This window comes from Dama dama, chromosome X, assembly GCF_033118175.1.
Source record: "Dama dama isolate Ldn47 chromosome X, ASM3311817v1, whole genome shotgun sequence".
In the NCBI taxonomy this organism is placed as follows: Eukaryota; Metazoa; Chordata; class Mammalia; order Artiodactyla; family Cervidae; genus Dama; species Dama dama.
Window position 1 is genome coordinate 13867774 of NC_083714.1, and position 26026 is coordinate 13893799.

Consider the following 26026-nt stretch of genomic DNA (forward strand, 5'->3'; position numbering starts at 1 on the left):
TGTGGCGTTTTGGGATCCTTTTAAGTACTAACTAGCATTTGTTATTACCAGAAGAGAAAGTTTGGGTCTTGTTTTCCGACTCTCTTATGTCTGTGTCCTTCCTGTTGGGACAGTCAGGAGGATGCTCTCATTCTATTCATTGATTTGGCCATCTTTCTGTTTTCAGTGTTCCCCTGAAATATCTCTATGTAAGTTGATATGAAATATCTCTATATAAGTTGATAAATACCTACTATATGCCTGTTTACTATTGTCCTAAGTTGTATGAGGTATCTGATAGCTATTTAACCCATCATGTTACTAACAAAATATTGATATCAGTGGCCATGAGGCCTTGGGGCACTGATTTAAACCATCTTTTGAGCCTTTCTAAACCCTAGAAATCAGCATTTGGAATGAGGAATGCATAAGTGCATGAAGGCAGGAACCATTTGTATCCTGATATAAGAGTTGATACACAGTAGATACTTAATATGTATTTGTTGATTGACTGAATGAATGAATTCATTGATGTCTAGGGGATCATGGAGATAGATTCCAGTGTTGATTAGTTCCCATGGCAATGTAATTAGAACATTCCAGGTCTGGGCTCAGATGGTGGGGTTGGAAGAGAAAGGATACTGTTTCAGTAGCAAGTGATCAAACCAGCATGGATTTGAGTCATTTGTAAATGAAGGACTTCCTCTGTACTGTAAAGGGCCTCAGCACACATCAGAGTAATGTAGGTCAGTAGGTAAGAACATGGACTCTGGAGTCAGATTGTCTGGCTTAAATCCAGGCTCTTTTAAGTAACCTTGGGCCAATTACTTAATCTCTCTGTATCTTAATTCCTTCATGCAAAAAAGGGGGATTATAGCTCTTATCTTATAGAGTTGTTGTGTTAATTAATACAAGTACTTAGGACAATGTCTAGCAGAGAAGTCCTGTGTACCCGCCATTATTAATGATGATTACTGTTATCTTTATTGTTGTTTTGAACACTAGTCACATCATTATCCTTATCAGTACATTTTCCTGGGAACTGCCTGTCATTTCTGGGAGAAAATATTGTAAATTCACACCTGTCATTTAGACTTTTGGAGGATAACCTACTGTAGTATTTCTTTTTTTTTTTTTTTTTTTGCATATGGCATTATTTCTTTATTTATTTTTTTTTAATTATTTTTTTTATTATTATTATTATTTTTTTTGGTCATACATTGATATGAATCAGCCATAGATTTACACGTATTTCTTTTAAGAGTATTTCTTTTAAGAGTAAGTTAAGCACCTGTATCCAGATTACCTTCGAGATCCTCACTGAAATGTGAAATGTTGGGCTCCATCCCAGTGGGTCAAAAAGATTCTTTCTCTAAAAATGTGTGATGAAAATAAATATTCTGCACATCCTTTGTGTGTCAGATTAGCCAGGAGCTACTAGTTTATTACTCTCCAGTGCTCGTAGAAAACCTGGAAGCAGTCTCAGAGCCTGGGAAGAGATTGAGAACAGGAGAATTAAACAGGAGAGAAGTAGAAAGAGAAGTGAGCAGAGTCTACTCATGTCAGGAGGTGGTCTAGTGCCATCTCTTGGCCTCTTCTCAAGGGCCATGCCTCAAGGGGACATGTGACATTTGCCTTCCCTTGCTTTAGAGATTCTTGGCCCTGACTCCAGCTTGTAGCAGAGGTGATGGGCCTTGTCAGGGGAACATGTTGGAAGCAACAAGGTCAGGAAGCCTGCCTTACAAATGGCTGCCTGGCCCACTGGTTGCCTTCAAGCAAGGGCCCCCAAGGAGTAGAAGGTTAACCAGACACTATGGTTGTTTGGTTGAGGGCGGTGAGTACTGGGTACTGAGTGTCCAGCTGTTTTACTGGGCTAAGAGCCAAATCTCAGATGTGTTTGTCCCTTCCTTTGCTCTAGTGCTAGTCTGGGGTTGGCCTTATTTCAAGCCTTCTGATGTTTGAGTCCTTCGAAGGCACTAAATTGAGCCTGATGGCATCACAGAGTGCTGGGGCTGATGAGGGACTGGAAGTTTAGTACCTTTACTCTCGTCCCTCCCACTCTACATGGCTTACATTTTCTGTATGGAATCTGTAACCCAAGGTGGAGGAGAATGAGGCCTTGTTCCTGTCAGTGGTGCTAAAGGCCCTCTTGGGACCCCTTGTCACATACCCTGAGCAGGAAGGCCAGCCCTGGCACATTCATTCTGCAGTTGTGGCTTGGCCTCTGTATACAAGCTGACTGTCTTTTGACTTGCAGCTGCCCTGGTTCCTTTGTAGACCTTTTGAACAATCTCTGTCATTAGCCTTTCTGCAGAGTTCTTTGGAGAGAGCTGTGCAAATATTTACTTTCCATCCTTGAGTAGAAAGTCAAATGACACATTCAGGGCTGGACTTCTAAGTCCTGAAGTACCTTCTTGTGTACTCAGTGCTACACTCCTTCTTCCACATGAAATGCGAGCTCTGGCTCAGTCTAAAGAAGTAGTAAATATGGATTTGGGGACTTCGGAGCCCTCTGGGGTCTTGGATGGCTAGTGCCTGTATCGTGGTAGCTAGGTGTTGGGTCAGGTCTTCTGGCTTCATAGTAGACCCTATTTTTTTTTTTCTATCAGGGGAACAGCCTAGTATAGACAACAGACAACAGTGGTTAAGATCATGCATTCTGGAGCCAAGTTGCCTGGGTTCACATTCTGGTTCAGCCTTGAGACCTTGGACAAGTCATTTAATGAAACCCCTATCCTTTTTCTTTTTAGACAGAGCTTTGTAAATAAATCATATTTATAATTCTCGAGTCATAACAAATTTCAACATTGGTCCATACATGACATGCTTTAATTTTATTCATAAGTACGTTTATTTATTCATGGGTAATTTTATAAACAACTGTGAAACCAACCCAAGAACTTTGTTGTTGTTGTTCAATCACTCAGTCATGTCCGGCTCTTTGCAACCCCATGGACTGCAGTATGCCACGCTTCCCTGTCCTTCACCATCTTCCAGCGTTTTCTCAAACTCATGTCCATTGAGTTGGTGATGCCATCCAACCATCTCATCCTCTGTCATCCCCTTCTCCTCCTGCCTTCAATCTTTCCCAGCATCAGGGTCTTTTCTAATGAGTTGGCTCTTTGCATCAGGTGACCGGGAACTTCAGCTTCAGCATCAGTCCTTCCAATGAATATTCAGGGCTGATTTCCTTTAGGATTGATTGGTTTGATCTCCTTGCAGTCCAAGGGACTCTCAAGAGTCTTTTCCAGCATGACAGTTCGAAAGTGTCAATTCTTCAATGCTTAGCCTTTTTTATGGTCCACATCAGACCTTGAGTGTAAGATGGAATTCCACGTGCCTGGTAGGGCCATGGGTAGCTTATCTGTACTGGGGGTGGGAATTGGGTTACAAGGGAAGATAAAGTGAGAACAAGGAACTTGTGAGGGGGTCTACAACATATTCAGATACTCTAATGGAGCGGGTTCTTAAACACTAATCATCCATAATAGCTTAATGCAACCTGCAATAGAGAGATAAGACTATAACACAGAAGTTCTCCCCGCCTACTCCCCTGAGGTAATTGCTGCTAAGAGGTACATTACTCTTTTGACTTTCCCTTTTTTTTTTTTTTTTGACTTTTAAACTTTTAGCTACATGATTAATAAATGAATACATAAAAATCCAAAATGAATACATAAAAATCTAGATATACAAATATCTAGAATCCAAGTCTAAGTCTCCCCTTCCCTATGCCAACCTGTCCTCCCCAGTCCTGTTCCCCTGCTCAGTTTGGTAAATATCATCCCAGTCCTTTTTGTATTCATTGACAGACATCTGAAAGTATGAAGACTGGAACTTCCCTGGCGGTCAGTGCAGGGATTAAGACTTCGCCTATCCAATGCACAGGGCTCAGATTTGATCCCTAGTCAGGAAGCCAAGATCCCACTTGCCTCACAGCCAAAAAAACCAAAACATAAAAAACAGAAACAGTATTGTAACAGATTTAATAAAGAGTTTTAAAATGGTCCATGTCAAAAAAAATCATAAAAGTACAAAAACTAATCAGCCCCTTTTCTTCTACAAAAAGGATTGTGCTTTGTTCAATACATTTGCTCAGTTTTGCCTGTAAATGGTTGTACCTCCTTTTTTTGTAAGTGGTTGCAGAGTTAGTCTTCCAGAGTATTTCTTTTTTTGATGACTCTTCTACCAGTGGACATTCAGTTAGCTTTTCTGTTATTAGATACTTCTTGTTATTACAAGTAATGTTGCAGTGAACATCTTTATGTATACAGCTTTGTTCATATATGCAAGTATTTGTTACTTTGCCATATGAGTTCATATAGATTTACCTTCTTTAAATTTACTTACTTTTAAAACTTTTACCAACTTTTTATTATAAAAATTTTCACACATCCTGAGGAGTTGAAACAGAAAAGTATAATGAACAACTATATACCATCAAGCTAGATTCGACAGTTGCCAGTTTTCCTTATTCACTGCCTCTGTTTTTCTGTTTATGTTTGCTGAATCATTTCCCCCCAGATTGTGGACATTTTGACACTTCAGTTCTAAATTCTTCAACCTGCAGCTCTCGAGGAAAAAGACATTCTCTTGTATATCCACAATACCATAATCACACTCAACAAAATTATCAACAGATCTGTAATACTGCTTTATCTAATAATCTTGTTTATATTCAAATTTCCCCAACTCATTCCAAGGATGTCTTTTTTTACTTTTCTTTTTAAAATCAGGATCAAGTCGACTTTCATGTTTGGTTTTGATTGTATATCTCATCAGGTTTTGTTAATTTTACTTTTTGAAAATCTAGGGACAGTCCCCCCACCACCACCCTCTCCTTCATAACATTGACATTTTGATGAGTCTGGGCCAGTCATTTTGCAGAATGTTCCAGATTTGGATTTGTCTGAGTGTTTGTCAGGGCACCTTGTTGTTTTTCATGGCAGCATGGTATTCTGTTCTGTGAATGCATTGTAGTTGATTTTAGGTTGTGGGCATTCCTTTTGTGGCTCCTCTAACAAATGGTATTTAGTCCCAAGGAATTTGCAACACCAGTAGCCACAGTCGAAGTCTGTGGTCAGTTAATGAAGATAAAGTGTTCCAAAGCCCAGCTCGGTTGGCTGGAACATTGCCAAAGGCTGCAGCCTTTTCCCTTGAAGGGAGACTATTGTTTTAGTCTGTTCAGGCTCCTATAAGAAAATGCCATGAACTGTGTGGCTTCTAAACCTCAGAAATTTCTCACAGTTCTGGAGGCTGGAAATCTGAGATCCAGGTACCAGCAGGGTCAAGTGGGGACCCCCTTCTGGGTCACAGGGTGGGAGGGGTAAGGGAGCTCTCGGCCTCTGATTTCATCATGATGTAATCTCCTCCTAAAGGCTCCACCTCCTCATACCATCCCATCGGACATGAATTTGAGGGAGACGCAGGCACTCAGACCATACAGTGATCCGATTTGATCCCCTGATTTCTTTGGCGAGGCTGCAGTCTGGGGCTGAGTTGAGAGCAGGGTCCTCTCTTTGTAATCACCCATCCTCAGTCTGCACTTTATCCACAGCCATGGATCCTTTGGTAACACAATTCCCCAGCCGGGTAATGGGACCCCTTTGGTCATGAGCCGCCTCCACTCCCAGCATGTCCTTCCCTCTTACGGCTGTTCTCGCTTTAACGTGTCCTTCCCTCCTCATCTCCATGTGTTCTGGGTCCCAGCCTTCTGCCCACTTCCAGTACCTGTCACCCATCCAGTGCTTCCTGCCCTTATTGCTTCCTCATCTTCCATCTCCCCACTGGCTCCTTCCCTTCATCTGTAACTATGTTCAGGTCTCTCCCAATTCTATTGATACTCCCCTGGAGTTACGACTTCCATTTCTTGCCACCCATTCACTCTTGAAAGAATACCATGGACCAAGGGTCTATAGAGTGGGCTGCATAAGGTATTGTATTGGGGTGTATAAAGAGAATATCAGCATTTCTATTGCCTTTTAGAATTTCATCCTTTTTTGTGTTTGCATTTTATATACGTGTATATCATTTGCCTTTCAATTCTTCTCATCTTCTCCAGCCTCCATGAGATCCAGACCCCACATTCGCACTGACTGATGAGCATTTCCGCCAGGTTTTCCTACTGGGTTCACAAATTCAGCCTGGTCTCACTTTGTTTTCTTCTGCCTCTCCTCCTCCAACCTGCTTCCTTGATTGTAGTCCCCAACTTAGAGAGAAGCCCCGACATCCCACCAGCCACCTAGGCCATCAGCCTGGGAGTTCTCTTTCACCTCTCCTCTTACTCTGGTGTACCCCCATCCATATCAGTTACTTAGTTCTGGTGATTCAACTTCCTTACCTTCTCTCAAACCTTCCCATCCAATGTTCTCTTGCTGTCTCTGCCTCCAAGTTTGATTTTTTTTTTAAATATTTATTTAGTTGTCTGCATTGGGTCCTATTTACGCCATGTGGGATCTTCATTGCGGCACCCAAACTCTCTAGTTGTGGCATGTGGGCTTCAGCAGTTGTGGCACATGGGCTTAGTCGCTCCGAGGTAGGTGGGATCTTAGTTCCCCCATCACGGATAGAACCCATGTCCCCTGCATTGCACAGCAGATTCTTAACCACTGGACCACCAGGCAAGTCCCTCAAGCTTCATTTCAACATTGCTATCGCCAGCTGCTGACTGGTCTCCCTGCCTCTACCAGTATCCCTTGCACATCATACAGGACCGTCCCTTACTTTTCAAGAAAAAAGTCAGACCAAATCCAATGCTTAATCTACAGTTCCCTCCATGCTCTTCTGCTGTGCTGACCGTATCCGTTTGTCTGTGAGCTTTCTCAACTACACTGTGAGCTCTTGTAGGACAGGGACTGTGTCTTCATCATGGCTGCATACCCAGAACTGGGCACATTACGTGCCACCTTGGAGTGTCTCAGTAAATGGTTGGCTTTTTTTTCAATTGGTTGGCTGAGTGTTAAGAATGGGACTGTCATGGGTGAGAAGAGGAGAGCAGTGTTGAAATTTCTTTGAGAAATCAAGACATCTCCAGGAGAAAGTCTCTTAAAGATGGGCCAAAAAATGGATTGAGCTGGCAAGCTAAAGTTATCCTAGCAGTCATCTGATGAAATAGTGATTTGTGACTTAGGGCTGTGGGCTGGCCCAGATTGGTCACCATCTCTTGCTGGAGGCTCTTGCCAGGGTGGAATAATGGGATGAAATGAGCTCCAACTTTTGACCCAGAGAGACCTGGTATTAGTCTTGTGAGCCGGAGTTGAGATCCTGGCTTCACCACTCACTGGCTGCATTGATGTTGAAGAGGAGGATGGTAACAACAGCTAGCATTTATTGAGTCTATATATATCATATTCTAGCACTGGACCAGGAGCTCTCCATGCGTTATTTCACCAAATTTTATCACAACTTGATGAGGTAGGTACTATTGTCATTCCTGCTTTACAAGATTGTGATTGGCCCAAAGGTGCATAGCAACTAAGTGATGGAGCTAGAATTTCAGTCTTTTTTAAAAACATATTTTTATTTTGGCTCTGTCAGATCTTAGTTGTGGCATGTAGGATCTTTCATTGTGGCATGTGGGATCTAGTTCCCTGAGCAGGGACTGAACCCAGGCCCCCTGCATTGGGAACATGGAGTCAGCCTCCGGCCACCAGGGAAGTCCTAGAATTTCAGTCTTAATAGCCTGACTCTAGGCTGGAAATACTCATTTGGGAGTCATCAGTAAATAGATAAGTGTTTACAGCCAGGAGCCTGGATAATGTTATCCAGTGAGTGAGAGTAGGGAGAAAAAAGGAGCCAAGGATGTGGTTCTGGGCGCCTTCAATATGTAGAGGAATTAGGAACATAGAGGTCATTGGTAACCTCAATCAAAGCAATTTCAGGGGAGCGGTGGGTGTGAAACTGTGATTGGAGTGGATGGAAGGATAATTCAGAGGAGGGGAAATGATGGCAGTGAGGAGGCACAAGCCATTTGAGGAGTTTTGCTATCAAGAGAAGCAGAGATATGGGGGTGACAGCTGGAGGAGGCAATGGGATCAAGCTTTTGTCTTTAGTTGGAAGATTTTTTAGCTTGTTTGTTTTCTGATGGGAATGATCTAGTGAAAACGGGGACAATTGCTGGTGTGTCCTTGAGCAGGTGAGAGGGGAAAGGATCTAGTGTGGGAACTGGGACTAGCCTTAGTCAGTAGCATGGCTGGTTCCTGCAAGGCAGCGGCAGAGGAGGTGGTGATGGGATGGTATAGGGAGGAGGGTGATGTGAAGCTGGGAGCTTGTTGATGTTCTCTTCCAGCTGCTCCCTTTTCCCCAGTGAAATAGAGAGCCATGCTGCTAGCTGAGAGGGAGGATGGGGAAAGGTTTGAGGAATGCAGAAGTTGTGAAAATAAGGGTAGGAATCATCCAGGAGAGATGAGAGTGCATGGACTTGGGAATGTAGTTGGATTATAAGGTTGCATTAAGGGTCCACTTAAAATTTGCAGTTATGAATTTTAAGAGTTAACAGCATAGCTTTACATTTTTTTCCAGCCACGCTTGCTTGCGTAGCAGAGGAACTTCACGTGAACGCAGAGAGTTCAGTTTAACCAGGAATATGATTTTTCAAGGCAAGTAGGGAAAAGGGTTTAGAACATATGGAAGGGAGTGATGGGCAAGTAAAGAGGTGAGGACATAAGCTTGTGAGGGCCAATAAAACAGTGGTAGGGTCAGTAGATGTAGGTCCCAGTGAGGCTGGAGGATGTGAAGGGGCATGGAGTGAGTTGGGTAGACTGGTGGTGTTGGTTGGAGAGTGGAGTGCATGACGGAGTTTACAGAAGGGCTGCAGGTGTTGATAGTGGTGGGTGTGACCGTGGGAATAAACGGCTGAGGTAAAAACTCGAGGGGAATGGAGGTCAAAGCATTAGAGACTGGTGTTTGCTAAATATTGAAAACACAGAAATTTTGACAAAGGCAGGTTGGAAAGCAGTAAGAAGAAGGGTCCGTAGGATGAGTACAACAAGAACAGTAGAGGGTGGGAGAGTCTGATGACATGAGGTTCATATCCAGGGAGTGGTTAGGAAGAAGGTAGAGAGAATGTTCTGGGAGCAGACAGGAGTCCTCTTGGCTCAGGGTTACAAGGCGACATGGGAGGGAAAGCACCCACCACTTGAGGGGGCTGGAGAGATAGCCATGTTCTCAGAGAGGGGGCCAGGTTTTCATCAAAGTAAGAAGGTGAAGGAACTGACTGCTCAGAGAAGAATTTGAAGATAGAGGGGCTTTGCAAATGATAGTTAGTGGGTTCCAGAGGATAGAGGGGAGGGATTTCAAGCACTGGGGAATGGTGGAAGGTGGTCTTGGATTTGAGAATTTGTAGAAAGCCATGTGGGGATTAGAGTTCATGCATTGGCCGGTGACCTGGGAGTGCTGGGCTTCTTATGGTGGCAAAAGTAACCAGGGACATAGGGCACACTGGGACAGGCTGTAGGGCACACGGGGGCAGGTTGTCTCCACAGCAGAGTGTGGGTATGTGGCTGTCAGGGTAGCAGGTCGGGAGGAAGGAGGCCCCAGATCTCTCCATGTATGGAGCCCACACACTTCATGTTTCAGGCAATTTGACTCCAGGAGCCTGGAGAACTTTACCTGTCTGCTCTTTTAATTCTTAAAAAAAGGGGGAAAAAAAGCGTTGACTTGGACATGAGAAGGACGTTATAACCTATGTAGCTGAAAACGTTTTTATTGCTTTTGGCTTTCAACTGCAATGATGTAGGACATTTTGTCTAAAGCCCTGGGAATCCCCCAGCTGAAAAGGAGCCCAGATATGTACATTAGAGTGGAGCTCCAGATGTCCATTCTGGAGGGCAGAGATGAATTAGCCAAGTAGAACTTCTGGGGGAAGTATGACGTTTTAGAGACAGTGTTTATCAAATGGGGAAAACAGAAAGGGGAGTATGACAGAGTTCCTGGGCTCAGGTTCAGTGCTCTGTAAAGCAAGCTGCCTTTTTTCTACTCAATTGCTGTATGTCCTTTATCCCCATCACTGCCCTGCCTCTTCTTCTTTGGATGTTATTTAACTTCTCTGTGCCTTAATTTCCATATCTGTCTAATGGGGATGACCATAGTCCCTGCTTCACAGGAACCTTACAATAATTAAGTGAGATAACACATGTTAAGCATTTAACACAGGGCATGGCACACAAGTACTTTCTAAATATTCTCTGTTATTAAAGGACCACTAGTAGCTAGCTTCCTGCTTGTCTTCAGCTCTCTTCTTCCTGCCACTTTATGGTTTTCTTGTGTTGCTCTCCTTCTCTTTCATCCCCTTCTGTTCCTCTCCCTGGCCTTGGGTGTCAGTGGTGCCCACACCTAGTTGAACACTCTCTGTGGCCTTCTGAGGTAGAGAACTCTTGGAATAGGAGGAGAAGCAGGCAGGAAAGACACTGTTGATGGGGGCAGTCTCCTGGCCAGCCCAGCTGAGATCTGTGACTGACATGTCTCCAGAGCTCCAGTGGGAGCTGGGAGGTCTGTTTTGGAGGCCAAGCTTGGCCACTGTGTGATGTGGGGCCTGTTGCCACATGGGGCGGAGCAGGCCATGAGGGTGGGGATCCTGTGAACAGGGAGGGACTGGGCCTAGTCCCCAGGTGAAGGACAATTGCTGATCCTGCTGTTCCTAATGTGCTTCTGTTACCTCTACACTTGTTACCAGGGTCACCTTTCCACTGCGCACCCCCCTTGCCCCTGCGCATCTCCCTTGCACTGCACATGTCCCAGGTGTTAGCATTTTTGTGGGAGGGAAGGAGCGGGGCATGGGGTAGCAGAGTCTACAAGCTAAGACTGGAGACTTAGAGCCAGCCCACCTGGGTTTGAATCTGGGCTGCGTCACCAAATAGTCTTGTGCCCTTGAGTAAGTTCTCTTAACTTCTCTGTGCCTCAGTTTCTCATCTCTAAAATGGAGTTAATGGGAGCAGCAGGTGAATTAATAGGTGAACTGATAGTGAACAAATTGCTTAATGGTTCCTGGCACACAATAGGGACTCTACAAATGTCTGTTCTAGTAAAATCTTTTGAAAATTTATTTTCACAACACTCTCATTTCAGTTTTACCCGTGCCAGAAGTGGGGTAGAGAGGTTAAGTGACTTGCCCAAGGCCATGGAGCTATTAAGCAGCAGAATCAAATCGAGAACAGGGCTTTGACGGACTCCAGTCTGTGCTTAGGGCCGCAGCGCTGACCTGCCTCCCTGGACGTACAGGTGGGGAGTCTGCTTTCCAGAAGGAGTGTGAGGGAGGGGAAGTCAGAGGGCCCCATGAGTCCAGGTGGGTAAATAATGCTTGAGTCTGGGAGTTAAGCAGGGGTACTGCCTGGAGACCTGGCTGGGACCAGGAGCTGCTGGCCCTCTGCCCAGTTTTCTGCTCCCTGCGGTGGGCGAGCAGCCTGTGGTCCCAGACCCCATTTCAGGAAGACCTCTAGCCCCTTAGATACCTAAAGATTTGGCTTAGCAGCCAGAGAGTCGAGCCTTCCTGAAACTTTTGCCTGCTTTCTGTGGGACCACAGTCAAGTCAGTTAATTTATTCATAGTAGGGTGATCCCAGACCACATTGCTCTGAGGGTCCCCCGTGGACCTCTCAGGCCTCCAAAGTTAGCTCCTGCTGGTGGTGCTCACTCACTGTGAAACCCCACGACCCCATTCTGCAGACCCACTGGGAACCTTGTTTCTTTTCTTGGGATTTTACATTTCCTTCTGTGAGTACAAAATAATCATCTGGGTCCATGGGAAATTTTCCTTCTGCGTGGGTTTTATTTTCAGTAGCCAGAGCCAGGGTCCACAGTACTCCCAGCTCCCATTCTGGGAGCTCTGCCATCTTTTGGTTTCACTCCTTGGCACAAGGCCTTGGGTTCCTGGGCGTGGGGAGCCCAGAACTGGGTCCTCTCATGAGCTCACAGGCTTGGTTCTGTGCTCGCTCGTAGGGAGGCAGCTGATCGTTGCAGTGGGTATCATTGTTTCCTTGGGCTTCCCCTTGGTGGGGGGTGTGTGTATCTGTGTGTGTCTGTGTGTGTAGGGCTGTGTAAGCCCTGGAGGCCATGCCTCTCGCCAGCGGCTGCAGTTCTTTTCCCGGAATTGAGTTAGCTGCCCAGCTGTTTCCCCTCTACGCCCGCTGCCAAGCGCTGAAGCACGGTCCCCGTGCCAGGTTGAAAGCACACTCCACTTTGGTAATTTAGAGCTTCCATTTTGAGTGAAATGGGAAGCAGGAGTGAATGAATGAGCGTGTTGGTTGGAAGGAGGGTGGGGATACTCTTTTGGCAAGCCATGCCAGAATTGGCCCAGCTGCTTAGTCTTTGCCCAAAATTAGGGCTAACCCTGGACTGACCCCAAGTATCCAGTGGAGAAACTCTTTATTCTTGGATCAAGACTTAACCAGACTTGGCAATCAGTACCTTTAAATCTGGAAACTGGGAATAATAAATCCTACCCTGTATGTTCTTCTTGTTCAATGAGACATAAACTTTTAAGTAGTCCACCAGCTACTCAGTAGGAGCAGGAAGTGATGTAAGGCTGTGTTTCTTCAAGTATATTCTGCAGAACAGTAAGTGCTTTTTTTTTTTTAAACAAATGCACTGGCTAAACAAGTTTAGGAAATGCCAAATAAACGATGTTAAGCAATCTTCCTACTTGTAGGTCCTTAATCTACCACTAACCTACACGGTGAATTTCCAAGGGAGGAGGAGATAGATTGTATTTAACCTTTCTTAAATTTTTAACCACACTGTCTGAGTGGAGCATTTTTCAAGTACTATCTCTACAAAATGCACTTTGGAAGACTGGCCTAGGTCATAGGTATAGTCATTTCATTCTTTCTTCTCTAATTGTGAAGGGAGTTGAACTGGTTGTGTGTGGGGTTGCTAAGCTGTGGGTCCTTGAGAGGTCAGGCATTCAACTCGAGAATCTCTTAGAATGAGTGCTTCCTGCTCTGAAACACCTCTCCCTCCTGTCCTTACAGCTCCCCTTTGAATTGGAGATTTACTACATTCAGCATGTTATGCTCTACGTGGTGCCCATCTACCTGCTTTGGAAAGGAGGTAAGGCCAGCAAACCCCATCCCTGTGCCAGCTCCACACCTACCTTCTCTTCTTCTGTTTGGGGCGGGGAGTCACAACCTCTTGGGTGTCTTATCAGAAACCTGAGGTGCTCCCTGACTGAGTCTCTGCAGCATGTTTCATGCCAGACACCAGGCAGTGGGAAAATGGGCATGGATGAGGCCTGCAAAGAGCCTGGTGGTTTCTCATCCTTTGTGTGCATGAGCTCAGGGCCACTGACAGCCCGTCCCAGGGCTGAGGCCTCAGGCTGTTTGTCCATGGTGGCCTTGGGTTTGCATGGACAGAGTTTACCCACACTCTGTCACTCACTTCTGCTCTTGCCTTCTCCCTGCCTCAGTGTGCAGCAGAAGGTCGAAGGGCCTTGTGCTTTTGCTCATTATATCTATCCTCTCTGAACCAGAAAAGATACTGAAAGGGGCAAGATGTCCAGGAATTTGGGATTATGGGATTAAGGGAAAAGGCTGGTGAAGGAGCAGCGACCTTCATGTAAAACAGAGCATGGAAACCTTCATTTGATCAAAGGGAGACACCACCAACCTGGTCGAGAGGCTGATCTGTTTGTGACCTCACAATGACCCTTAAATAACCCCCTCCTTCTGTTCGGTAGTAGACAAAAGGAAAGGGGAGTTCACTCATTCTACACTAGTTGTAAGATATACCCGCCCCCCTTCTTAATGTTCTGAACTTCCCGAAAGGCCCCATGCCTGGAAGTCAACCTCTTTTAGTCTGAGCCACCAGCCTCTCTATCTTGGTTCCTGGGACTTTGCTGGGAGACTAACCTCACCCAGGGCAGCAGGGGTTTCATTTCTATCACATTAAAAATTCCATGAAGCCACATGGACCCTAAAGCCTGTTGGGAGATGGTTTGGAAGTTGTGCTTCCTCTAACTTAGAAATTCTAGCAAATTTTTAAGAACTCCCAGCACGAGGGAGCCTTAAGGACCCATCAACTGGGGGTCATGTAGGAGGATGGAAACTTGCTCTCCCTGCTTTCTGTCAATTAGGAGTCTTCTGGCTCTATTCTTTGAGGCTGTTTTTACCTGTGCTGCCACATGGGGGCTCACATTGTCAAAGAGCACTTCTTTTTAATTTGCTCTAAACACACCCTTTTTCCTGACTGAGCTTTAAGAGAAGTCTGACTTTCCATATCTAGGTGACCTATGCCATTTCTCAGGAAAGAGCTTCCTAATAATATGTAAGTCTCAGAGATACAGTCATTCAGAAGGGAACCAGACAGGAAGTTGTCCCAGGCCTCCAGACCCCCACTGCTCATGGTTCCTGAGGTGTGGGATCCAAGTTCTGACCAAATGTGCATGGATATTAGTTAAAACTATTTGTATTCTGAGGCATTATAAAAGTCTGTTGTTTGGCTGAGTCAGAGTGGTCTGATAGCAGCCTTTACCTTCCCCACCTCTTCAAAAAATCCCATCTGGGAAGCTATACTTTCTAGAAGTGGCTGACTCCACTGCAGCCTTCTATTGAATCTATAGCTGCACTGTTTGGGGGAACCAAGCTAAGAAAGGGATTCAAATTTATACATACACACTCTGTTAGATACAATTTGTGCACACACACACTGTCCCTGAGTCTTTCCCTTCTCCTCTGGTGCCTGGCCTTGAAAAGAGGCTGTAATAAAAGTAACAGTAATAACAACCACAGTATAACCATCAATGCCTACTTTTCATTGAGTGTTTTCTGTGTGCAGGATGCTGTGCTAGGCATGTTTTGTGTAAAACATAAAAGCAATGTATATATCTTTGTTAGAAAATAGTTTATTTATTTTTTTAGCCATAATGCTATTGTACACTTAATAGACTGCAGTATCAGTTCAGTTCAGTTGCTCAGTCATGTCTGACTCTTTGCGACCCCGTGGACTACAGCACGCCAGGCCTCCCTGGCCATCACCAATTCCCAGAGTTTACTCAAACTCATATCTATTGAGTCAGTGATACCATCTACCCATCTCATCCTCTGTTGTCCCCTTCTCCTCCTGCCAAAATCTTTCCCAGCATCAGGGTCTTTTCCAGTGTGTCAGTTCTTCACATCAGGTGGCCAAAATATTGGAGTTCCAGCTTCAGCATCAGTCCTTCCAGTGAATGTTCAGGACTGATTTCCTTTAGGATGGACTGGTTGGATCTCCTTGCAGTCCAAGGGACGCTCAAGAGTCTTCTCCAACACCACAGTTCAAAAGCATCAATTCTTCAGCACTCAGCTTTCTTTATAGTCCGACTCTCACATCCATACGTGACTACTGGGAAAACCATAGCTTTGACTAGATGGACATTTGTTGGCAAAGTAATGTCTCTGCTTTTTAATATGCTGTCTAGGTTGGTCATAGCTTTTCTTCCAAGGAGCAAGTGTCTTTTAATTTCATGGTTGCAGTCACCATCTGCAGTGATTTTGGAGCCGCCCAAAATAAAGTCTATCACTGTTTCCATTGTTTCCCCATCTATTTGCCATGAAGTGATGGGACCAGATGCCATGATCTTAGTTTTCTGAATGTTGAGTTTTAAGCCAACTTTTTCACTCTTCTTTCACTTTGAACAAGAAGCTCTTTAGTTCTTCTTTAGTATAGTATAAACATAACCTTGATATGTGCTGAGAAACCAAAAAATTCTTATAACTTGCCTTATGGCAATGGTCTTGAACCGAACCTGCAGTAACTCCAAGGTATGCCTGTGTTTGTTCAACACCTACTGTGTACAGAGGATTTGTGCCAGGGAATCAGAGACGAACCAGACAGGCCCAGTCCTTCCGCAAGGAGTGCCTGTCTGAGAGGACGGACACAACTGAGAGTATCGGATTTCTGAAGTCTTTCTACCTTCCCTGCTTTACCATTTCTGGGTTCTTGGGTGCTCTCGGCTTCCTTTCTGGCTCTTTGCTGCCATCTGCTGTTCAGTTGGGGGAAATCATGAGCATTTGGGGAAAACATCTGGATTTCTTGATGTTTCACCTTCCGCTGAGCATGATGTAGGCCTTGCAGAGTGACCGTGGAACTGGAGTGAACAGGGGGAAGAGGATTTCCTGGAAACCAAAAAGCTGAGAGTTTGGGGCTTCTCTTCCCTAATAGAAGTCTTGTAATTTTCTAGAAATAATTGGTTCAGAAGTTTTTACCCAAGGCCAGACTAGCTCTCCTCTCCAGTAACCCCCATGCCAAGGAGCCCTGTGTCCCTGAAAGGCAAGGTCCTGCTTAATGGGAATCTCTTTCTCCTCATTGCTATAGCCATTTGGCACCTTCGTAGTAAACATGACCTCCCCTGTCCACACTGCTTTTTTCTTCCTCCTTCCTCCAGCCACACTCTTTGTTGCTGTTTCCTTTCCTGTCAGCTCTGAAACTGTGGAACTGCATGCTTTATAACCCCACCCTCAGCTCTTCACAAAACACAAAGTCCTCCCATCTCTTGCCTGAAACCCTCTAACTGAGGCTGTTGTCTCTGCTCAGCCCCATATGCCACCCATCTCTCCACTGTCTCTTCCAGACCATTATCTTGTCTCTGCCTTATGTGTGGGTACTTTTTTCTTTACCATCCTCTTTACCTCTTTCTTTGATTACCACCACCATTCGAACGTCTTGGTGAGTTCCCCTGCATTCCTAGGTACCTTTGGCCCATGGTCTCTCACTGTTTTCAGTACAGCTCTAGCCAGCATCCTGAGAACCTTCCGGTGAGGACTGCTCATCCCACCCCCGGCTTCTCAATGTGTGAGCTTGTTAATTGTAGTGACTTCTGCACCCCCTTCAGGACCTTGCTTTCCCCTAAAACTCTTCCGAGATCATAAGCGTTTATGTCCTTTTCTTTGACCCAAATCTGTGCTTCTTCCAACCTCCCCTTTTCTCCAAATCAGCTTGTACCACCATGACCAGTTACTGGGACTTTACCAGTTCCTGAGCATGTCTCACTCCCTTGTCCCTTGTACTCAGATTAGTGTCCAATCCCAGTGCCTACTGTTCATCTCGTGAGAAAACTTCTCAAGTCTTTGAGATTTGGGCCAGTGAAATTCCGTGATCTCTATTATAATTGTGCTGTCAGCACCATCACTCACTCACTCTGTGTCTTTCACCAACGTCTCTACACACTGCCCTCAGAAATCTTGTGACAAAGCTTTGCTTCCCTCCCCAAACTTCCTGTCCACTCCATTCCAACTTCCAGTCCTTTCCACTCTCAGTAGATATTCTCCCAACAAATGACTGGGAAAATAAGAGATTTTCGGGTGGGAATTCCCTCAAACACTTCTCTCCACTCTACCCACACCCATCCTTATGTTCCTCCTTCTGATCTTGGAGGGAGTAGTGTTCCTTCTGCTCGTAGCCATGTCCGGTCACACCCTGTTGTCGTTCCAGTGCATCCCGTCCACCTCCTGTGGAACCTCTGTCCCTCAATTGGTCACTTGTTTATCAGTGCTTGGATTTTCAGTGCTTCACTACTGGCTTTTCAGGATACTAAAGTCTTCCCTAGTCTAAAAAACTTTAACTCCACACAACTATATCTTTTATACTCCCCTCACATCATAAAGTAGTCCAAACAATATTTCCTAAATTTCAGTTCTTAGGACATAATATTTTTTTGCCTTGTCCATGCATTCACCTGTATTATTATGTATGTAATATTAAACCTATTGATTTTTTTCCTAAGATATATTTGCTTTTAAGAGAAGCTTGATACTCTGTGAAATCCTGGATTCAGTACACTGATTATCTATTTTAATACACCTTTTAAAATTTTATTTATTTATTTTTGGCTGTGGTGAGTCTTCACTTGCTGTGCCTGGGCTTTCGCTAGTTGCAGTATGCAGGCTTCGAATTGAGGTGGCTTCTCTTGTTGTGGAACACATTCTCTAGAGTGCACAGGCTTCAGTACTTGTAGCTATGGACTCTTGATTGCAGGCTCAGTAGTTGCAGCACATAGGCTTAGTTGCTCCACAGTGTGTGGAATCTTCCCAAACCAGGGATTGACACCATGTCCCCTGCATTGGCAGGTGGATTCTTAACCACTGGACCACCAGGAAAGTCTTATTTTAATACACTTTAAATAAATCACTTTTAAGTTAAAGAAATATTTGTCTATTTACCACTTGAAATCATGTCATAAATAGGACATAACTTTGAGTGACACTTGTTTACATCTGATGAGCCCTCCTCTCAGTTATCTCCATTCATCAGAACATTGCCATCAGACATCTACCTCACTGCCCACCTCTTTATGGAAACAGCTCTTCTAAAGATTTCCAACAACTATGTGACCAAATGTGGTGACTGCCTGTCAGGCTTTATCCTGCCTGCACTCTTTGCTACACTGGATGTTGTTGACCACTCCCTTTTGGAATATTCTACTCTCAGGGGTTCCAGTATCTACCCCCCATTCCATCCCCATCTCACCATTCATGCCTTCCCAAGTCTCTTGCAGGAGTTCTCTTTCCTCTGTCCTCTGAGATGTTGATTTCCCCAGAGTTCTGTTCTGGGCTCACCTCTTGCTCTGCTGGTCCTGTTGTGGTCTCACGTGCTCACACAATTTAGCTACCAGCCCGTGCTGTGATGGCCATGATGTTGCCCTCGGCAGCCCTTAATCTTAGGAGATTCCTTTTCATGTAGTTCACTCCAGCGTCTCTTCCTGAATGTGTCAAGCACACCACAGCTTAGCCTATCCGCGTGCACTCATCTTCCCATCAGCCCTGCTTCTCTTCCTGTGGTTTTTGACAGATGGCACCACTCAGTCACTCCAGCTAGAACCTGGGAATCATCTCTACCCCCGCATCTGTTTCATCCATGCATCTAACACATATGTCTTCATCCATTTGGACTGCCACAAGCAAATACTACTGACTGGGTAGCTTACAAACAAGAGAAATTTATTGCTCACAGTTCTGGAGGCTGGGAAGTCTGAGATAAAGTCACCAGTGTGCTCACCTTCTTGTGAGGTCCCTTTTCCTGGTTCACAGCTGGCCCTTTCTTTTTGTGGCCTCACGTGGTGGATGGGATGAGGGATCCTTTTGGTGTGTCTTATAAAAGAAGGGGCCAGCTATGAACCAGGAAGAGGGGCCTCACAAGAAGGTGACCGTGCTGGTGACTTTTACTTCAGACTTCCCAGGCTCCACCCTCATGGCCTAAGCACCTCCCAAAGGTCCCAGCCCCCAATACCTTCACGGGGGGTTGGAATTTTACCACATGAATTTTCGGTGGCACAGACATTCAAACCATAGCAGCATATTTATATGTGCCTTCTTTCTAACCAGGCTCTATGCTGGCCATTGGGATGCCCTGATGAGTGAAAATCAAGCCCCATCCCACCCCTCCCCTCATAGAATTCATAATGTTGTGGGAGGAGCCAGGTGTAAATTGAATAATCACACAAATGAATGTTTAGTTAGAATTGACCTTCGAACTCTGAAGGAAAGGGGCATGTTTTTACAAGAGCATATGGCAACCCACTCCGGTATTCTTGCTTGGAGAATCCCATGGACAGAGGAGCTTGGTGGGCTACAGTCCATAGGATCGCAGAGTCAGACATGACTGAATGACTAAGCACACATGCGTTGTACACCTGAAACTTGTATGATACTGTAAATCAACTTTTCTTTAATAAAAGAAATAAAAGGTTACCTGACCCTTTTCAGTCCACCTTTCCAAAGCCCCTCCGTGACAGGCGCCAGACTGTTTCAAGCTCTTCACATAACATTAACCCATTGAATCCCCACCACAGTCCTTCAGGTAGGTGTTACTGTTACCTCTGTTTTGCAGATGAGGAAACTGGTATTCAGATAGTAAGTAGCCAACCCAGGATTTGAACTCAACTTGCGTGGCTTCAAGACTACAACACTCTAATTTATTTGTTCCATCTCCTCTTGGTAGACATTTAGTTTGTTTCTAGCCTCTTGCTAATATAAATAACACTGTGCCGAATGACCTTGAACCTCTAATACCATTTTCCAGGTATACAAGGGTATCTAAAGGATAAATCCCCCTAAGTGGAACTGCTGAATTAGAGAGTATATGTGTTTATAAATTTGATGGATAGTTCCAAACCCCCAAAAGTTCTATCAATTTAAATGTTTCTTAGCAATGTGGAAGAGTGTCTGTTTCCACACAGCCTCACCAAAGGAGTATATTTCCAAACTTTCCACTTTTTTTCCCATCTGATGGGTAAAACTAATGGTATATTGATTCACTTTTAATTTGAATTTCTCTTACTTTGAGTCAGGCTGAGCCTCTTTATACATGCTTAAATTGGCATTCGATTTCCTTGCCCTTGAATTATGTGCTCCTCTCATGTGCTCATTCTTCTCTTGTTGATTTTGTTTTAAATACAAAATTGAATCCTGGGAGCTCTTTAGCTTTTGTAATACACCCGCAGATATTTCCCCCACTTTTGTCATCTGTTTTATAACTTTAAAGTGAAAGTATTAGTAACTCAGTCATGTCTGACTCTTTGTGACCCTATGGTCTGCAGCCCACCAGGCTCCTCTGCTCATGGGGATTCTCCAGACAAGAATATTGGAGTGGGTTGCCATGTCCTTTTCTAGGGGATCTTCCCAACCCAGGGATTGAGCCCAGATCTCTTGCATTGCAGGCAGATTCTTTACCATCTGAGCCACCAGGGTGGCTTCGCTCATGATTTATTTTTGCCATGTATGATGTTTATATTTCTGTGTAATATATCTATTATTTCACGGCTTCTGAATTTTGAGTCATGACTAGAAAGCCCTTCCTTACTCCAAGGTCATAAAAAAAATATCCCTTATTTTCTTTTGCTATGTTAGTGGTTTGGTTTAAGTGTCTGTTTACATGCCCGTCACACCAAGGACAGGAATTATTCTCTTGTTCTTCATATTTCTGGACTGAACGAAAGACTGTATATCCACACACTGCACATTGCCCATATTCTGTTAGACATCTTACAAGCTAACATTTATTGTGCGCTTTCCATGGACTAAGCACTCGTTAAGAGTTTCATAGGGTGATGTTGAGCTGATTGAACCTGCACAAAGTTCACTAGACCAATGGGGTCCATGATACTGGATACGGGGAGTGGGGGTGGGGGGAGAATCGCATCTTCATTTGCATTAACTCCAACTGAAATGTAGTATTTCCTTCCATTCTGAATCACAGCAGCCCACAGTCCTTGGGTTGCATTTGCACTCCTTGGCATGTTGTCATTAATATAAATCAGATACTTCCTGCTTGTTTCAACTGCTCAGATATCTTGCAAAATCATTTGCACTTCATCATTACCTCAACATTTAAAAACAGTTTTTAAAAGTATTTTAATAACTGTATTTTGATAACTGTTTTGTTTTCTTTCATGACCCTGTATCTTTTTTTTTATACTTAACAGCTTTGAGTCAGAGCCCCAAAGTGCCCAAGGAATTTGTGGCACCACAGAGGTTAGCACCCCTGCCCTAGAGCTTAAACTGGCATTTGAAACCACTATAGGTAGTTGCTAGGTTTGGACAGACTGGGTTCAAATCCTGGTTTTGGCCCTTGGACTAGTGCCGTCGCCCGTATGCATATTTTCTCATTTGTAAAATGGGGATTGGTAGGTGTGTTGTGAGGGGTCAATGAGCTCACATATGTAAAGGTCCTGACACATGGTAAGCAGTATATTCTATATTTCTGGTATTATTACTGATGCTGTTATTATTTTTAACCACTTTACTGCCTCTTGTTAATTTCACATCTTATCTTCCAAGTATACCGTGGGTTCTTGGGGTCAGGTTGTGCCTTGCTGACTTCTGAAGTCAGCCCATGCAGAGTGTCTGTCTGTCAGTGGACTTACCTTTGCTGACACCCCTCCTTTTAGATGTCTGTTTCTCCTTTGAGTCCCATGCCTTACCTGTCTCCTGGGTATCCTCCTTCTCTGGCTATTTCTCCTTGGGCTCCTTTGCCCTGCCTGTCTCAGAGATCCTGGCATTCCCCATCTGTAGCTCTGACTGCAGGCCTGAGGAGATATCTATGGTCAGCCTCCTCAGTTCCATGCTCCTCCTTCCAACCTGCTCTTCTCCTTCCTCCTCTACTTCTTATCTTAGTGCCGAAGCCAAAATTCCTGCCAGCTTCCTGGATCCCCTCCTCTGCCTAACCCCCAGTACCAATCAGTTCAGAAGTTCTGAGGATCCAAATTCTCGAAATGCTTGCACATGGGACATTCCTCTCTGTCCCCACCACCCCTGTCCTAGTGCAGGGTCTCAGCCTCCATTGCTGGGACTAGTACTTTCTTTCTTGTCTCCCCTCCCTGCCCACCCCACCATCCCCAATCAGCCCTACCTCCCACCCAGTCTGCCTTCTGTCCAGTCTCCAGAATACCTTTCTAAAGAAAGCAAATCTGATCAGAATTCTCTCCACTGCTTCAAATTCTCATGCAGGATAAAGACCAAACTCCTCCTTTATGGGCATTCCAGACTGTTCACAGTCAGACATTTGCCTGTCTCTTTGACCTCATTTCCCATCACTTAGACTTCAGCTCCCATTACTTTACTTTCAAAGCCCCACCTGCTTCCGTTCTTGCCGCTCCCATCTCCCCTCCCCCGCCCCCCACCGCGTATACACACCAGCTTCTCTACTTGGGCCTGGAAGAGTCTGTGTCCTCCCCCGCAAATTAACTCAAAGGTGCTACCTCCTCTCTGGATCTATGTCTGACTTTCCTAGGCGACCTAAGGCACATTTTCCTGAAAGTTCCCTATACTTTTAATAATTCTGTATCTAATTGTTTAATTTGTGTTTAGCCACTAGGTGGCAGTCTTGTCTTTTCATCATTTCAGGAGATGACGATAATTAAGATCATGTTTTATTTGAATTTAAATTAATGATTGTTAAATTACTAGTGTTTATTATAAATAAGATGCTATAGGAGCCAGGGAGAGGATGAAGTCTTCTGAGGCCCCAGGATATTGGTCTGGTTAGCCATGGTGCGATTGGGGGATTGAGTGCCCCTCATGGAGAGGGAACTCAGAAGGAAGGAGCATATTTTAAGGCGGAAGATTATTTTACTTGAGTTTAAGGTACTTCTAGGCTCACCAGACTAAAATGTCTAGGAGGCAGTTGGGTGGAATATTCTGGAGCTCTTCAGGGGAGTCTGGGCTGGAGGCGGACTTCGATATCTTTAGTGTCAAAGTAGTAGATATAAACATGGGAGTAGATGAGATGATTCAGGCTAACTGTGTAGGTGGGGAAGAATTAGGACTTAGAAAAAGGCCTTGGGGGACATCAACCTGTAAATAGACAGGAAGACGAATGTAAGGAGATGGCAGGAATCATCAGAGCAACAGGAGGAGTGGCTGGTTTTCCTGGTAGCTAAGGCAGGAGAAATTGTCATGAAAGGACTGGTGACCCCAGAGTGCCTCATTGTTTCAGAGGATTCCAGGGAAATGAGGCCACTGGAGAAGGGATGGGAAGGAAGTGGTTAAGAGTGTTAAGGAAGGAGGGGTGAAGGGCCTTGTGGAGCCAAGGGAAGGGCCCCTCTCCCACGCTTTCCCCTCCTCCCCTTCCTCTCTGCCTAAGGCTGGGCACCTTCAGATGCCAAGATGAAGGTTGGTTGTGAGAGGGCGCATTGAAGGCACTGAGAGAAAGGGAAATGGATGACTTACAAGGTGATGACAGCTGCTGAGGATCAAAGGGCTTGATGGTAGACTGAGAAGGGTAATAACAAGAGGAGTAAGTGCTGCGGGAAATGGGAGAAGGAGATAAGTCTAGATTGTTCCAGTGCTTTCCAGTGGAATATGCTGTGATAACAGATATTCTATATCCGCTCTGTTCATCATGGCAGCCACCAGCTCCAGGTGTCTCCTGAGCAGATGAAATATGGATAGTGCGGCTGAAGAGCTAGGACTGGGGAATTTCTACATTTAACAAACTTGAATTGCAGTGGAAACAGCTACTGCTATGTTGGACAGTGTAGCTCATCTTCAACCTTCTGGTTGGTGGCCAGCACTGAGGGGGTTCCCCCTGAAACATCTCCTTGCATTCTTCCAGTACTAATCTGGTCAGTCACCCAGTTTTCTCCAGGAGGACTCTGCAGCTGGAGTGCAGGAGCAGAACATCTGGGTTGAGAGGAGGGTCATCCAAGGAACAATGAAAATGGGCTGTTTTAATGTCAGCTGAGCAGGCACCCAGCACCTCAGTGTCAGCAGGGCTGGGCGAGAACTTGCAGCTTTGATGTTGATACCTCATATAGAGCTTCCTGCTCTGGATCTAAGAGCCAGGTTTCCTTGGGGTGGGGAGGTGGAGAGGCCATTCTGTGCACAGGTGGCAGGTTCAGAGGGAGTTGACGCTGGTGGGGCCACCATCTTGGGTTTCCATGGGTTTCCGGCAGGATGGCTTGGATGACAGCCAGCTTGAGGACCTGTGGGACTAGTGGCACAACTCCCTGCTCTGGGAACTCCCTCTTCTCCATCCTTGTGGGGGTTCTTTGGTTGGTTCGTTGTGGCAGTTTTCATCTAAGGACAGTTTCTTAACCCGGAATCCACAAGTAGGAATTAAGCGATCCATTAACTTGGATGAGAAAAAATAATCACATCTTTGTTTTCACTATCCTCCAGCAGAAACGCAGCACATGAATGTAAGGATGAGTCCTACCTGTGGCTTGGTTGTCAATAGCAATTGCAGATGGCTTCCTATCATGTTACAGTTGTGGCAGATAGCTCAGAATGCTGTTTATGCTCATCACTACTTTGAAATTATAGTAGCTGCTAGCTCTTATTATTAAACACATTAGTAAAGAAGCATAAGTACTGTATTACAAATCTGTTTAAATGTTTTGATAATCTTCTCTTAATGTCATTGGCCTCTTTGGTAACCCTCTGCCTTTTATTTTATGCGTGTAAAACACTGTTCTGGGAAGGGATTCGTCAGTGTCCTCATGTAGCCAGGCACAGGAAAGCTAGCAAGCCCCGCCTTCAGGCTGTTTGGAAACCCCTATATGTTTCACTAGATGGCACTCTTGTTTCAGACTTGGAACAGTGGACGCTCAGGCTTAAAGCGAGGTGACAAGGTTATTTTGAAGTCCAAGGGAAGATGTCCTTTGGGGACATCTCAGGCTTCCCAAGGGCTTCCCAGGTGGCGCTAGTGCTAAAGAACCCACCTGTCAATGCAGCAGATATAAGAGATGTGGGTTTGATCCGTAGGTTGGGAAGATTCCCTGGAGGAGGAAGGCCTGGCAATCCACTCCAGTATTCTTGCCTGGAGAATCCCACAGACAGAGGAGGCTGGCAGATTACAGTCCATGGGGCTCAAATAGTTGGATGTGACTGAGCACACACACACAGGAAACTGGGATGTGAGAACCCCCATGTTGTTTGATCCAGACTTTACACTTATCTTTTGCAAGATGAGGGTTGTAATGTAGCCCCATGCTAGCTTCTAGGGCAGTTAAAGCAAGAGCACTTTGGCCTGTGATGTCCCCAGGTTTTCATATCACCCTCAGTTCCAGGTGGTGCCCTTTGTTTCTTCCTTACCCCAGGTCAGCTCACCACCCTGCTTGTCTGTCTAGCTTTGGGATACTGGGAAATTTCTCTTTCACTGGCTTCTCAGTTCCACTTGGCTGATGGGGTGAGGGGCAGTGGAAAGGCTAAGGGATTCGGGTGGATTCTGAAGTCTCCTGAGAGGTTTCTTTGGGTGAGGGAAGAGCGGGGAGTTTGAGAAATTGGCCCTGGGTTGAGCCCTGTGGAGGAGGGTGGGTAAGTGAGTTTCTGAAGACTGTAAGACTTTCCCTGCTGAAGAGGAAGTATTTGGGGCTCAGGAGTGCTTTGTGGTAGCAGTGGATTAAGTCAAGTATTTCCTGCCTTAATTTTATCAGCTTCTGGGAGACACTGCTCCTCACATCTGGCCAGACCATGGCCCCCCACACTGGTAGTTTTCCCTAGACCTCTTGGTATGTCTTTCAGCTCCAGAATTCCTCCTAAGGCAGCGTGGTTGAAAGACAGCATCAGAATCACCTGATGTGCTTCTTGTTGTTCAGGCACTCAGTAGTGTCCTATTCTTTGTGACCCCATGGACTGCAGCCC

General features: G+C 45.2%; 1 protein-coding gene across 11 annotated transcripts in view; it reads left to right on the top strand.

Annotated features, from left to right (window-relative positions):
• The window catches only part of TMEM164 (transmembrane protein 164), a 171361-nt gene that overhangs the window by 125876 nt on the left and 19459 nt on the right, over window positions 1-26026 (top strand). For all 11 annotated transcript variants that reach the window (XM_061137179.1, XM_061137173.1, XM_061137180.1 and 8 more), the window contains one exon: window positions 12944-13022. In XM_061137179.1, the coding sequence (XP_060993162.1) occupies window positions 12944-13022 (79 nt within the window). The remainder of the gene's footprint in view (window positions 1-12943; window positions 13023-26026) is intronic.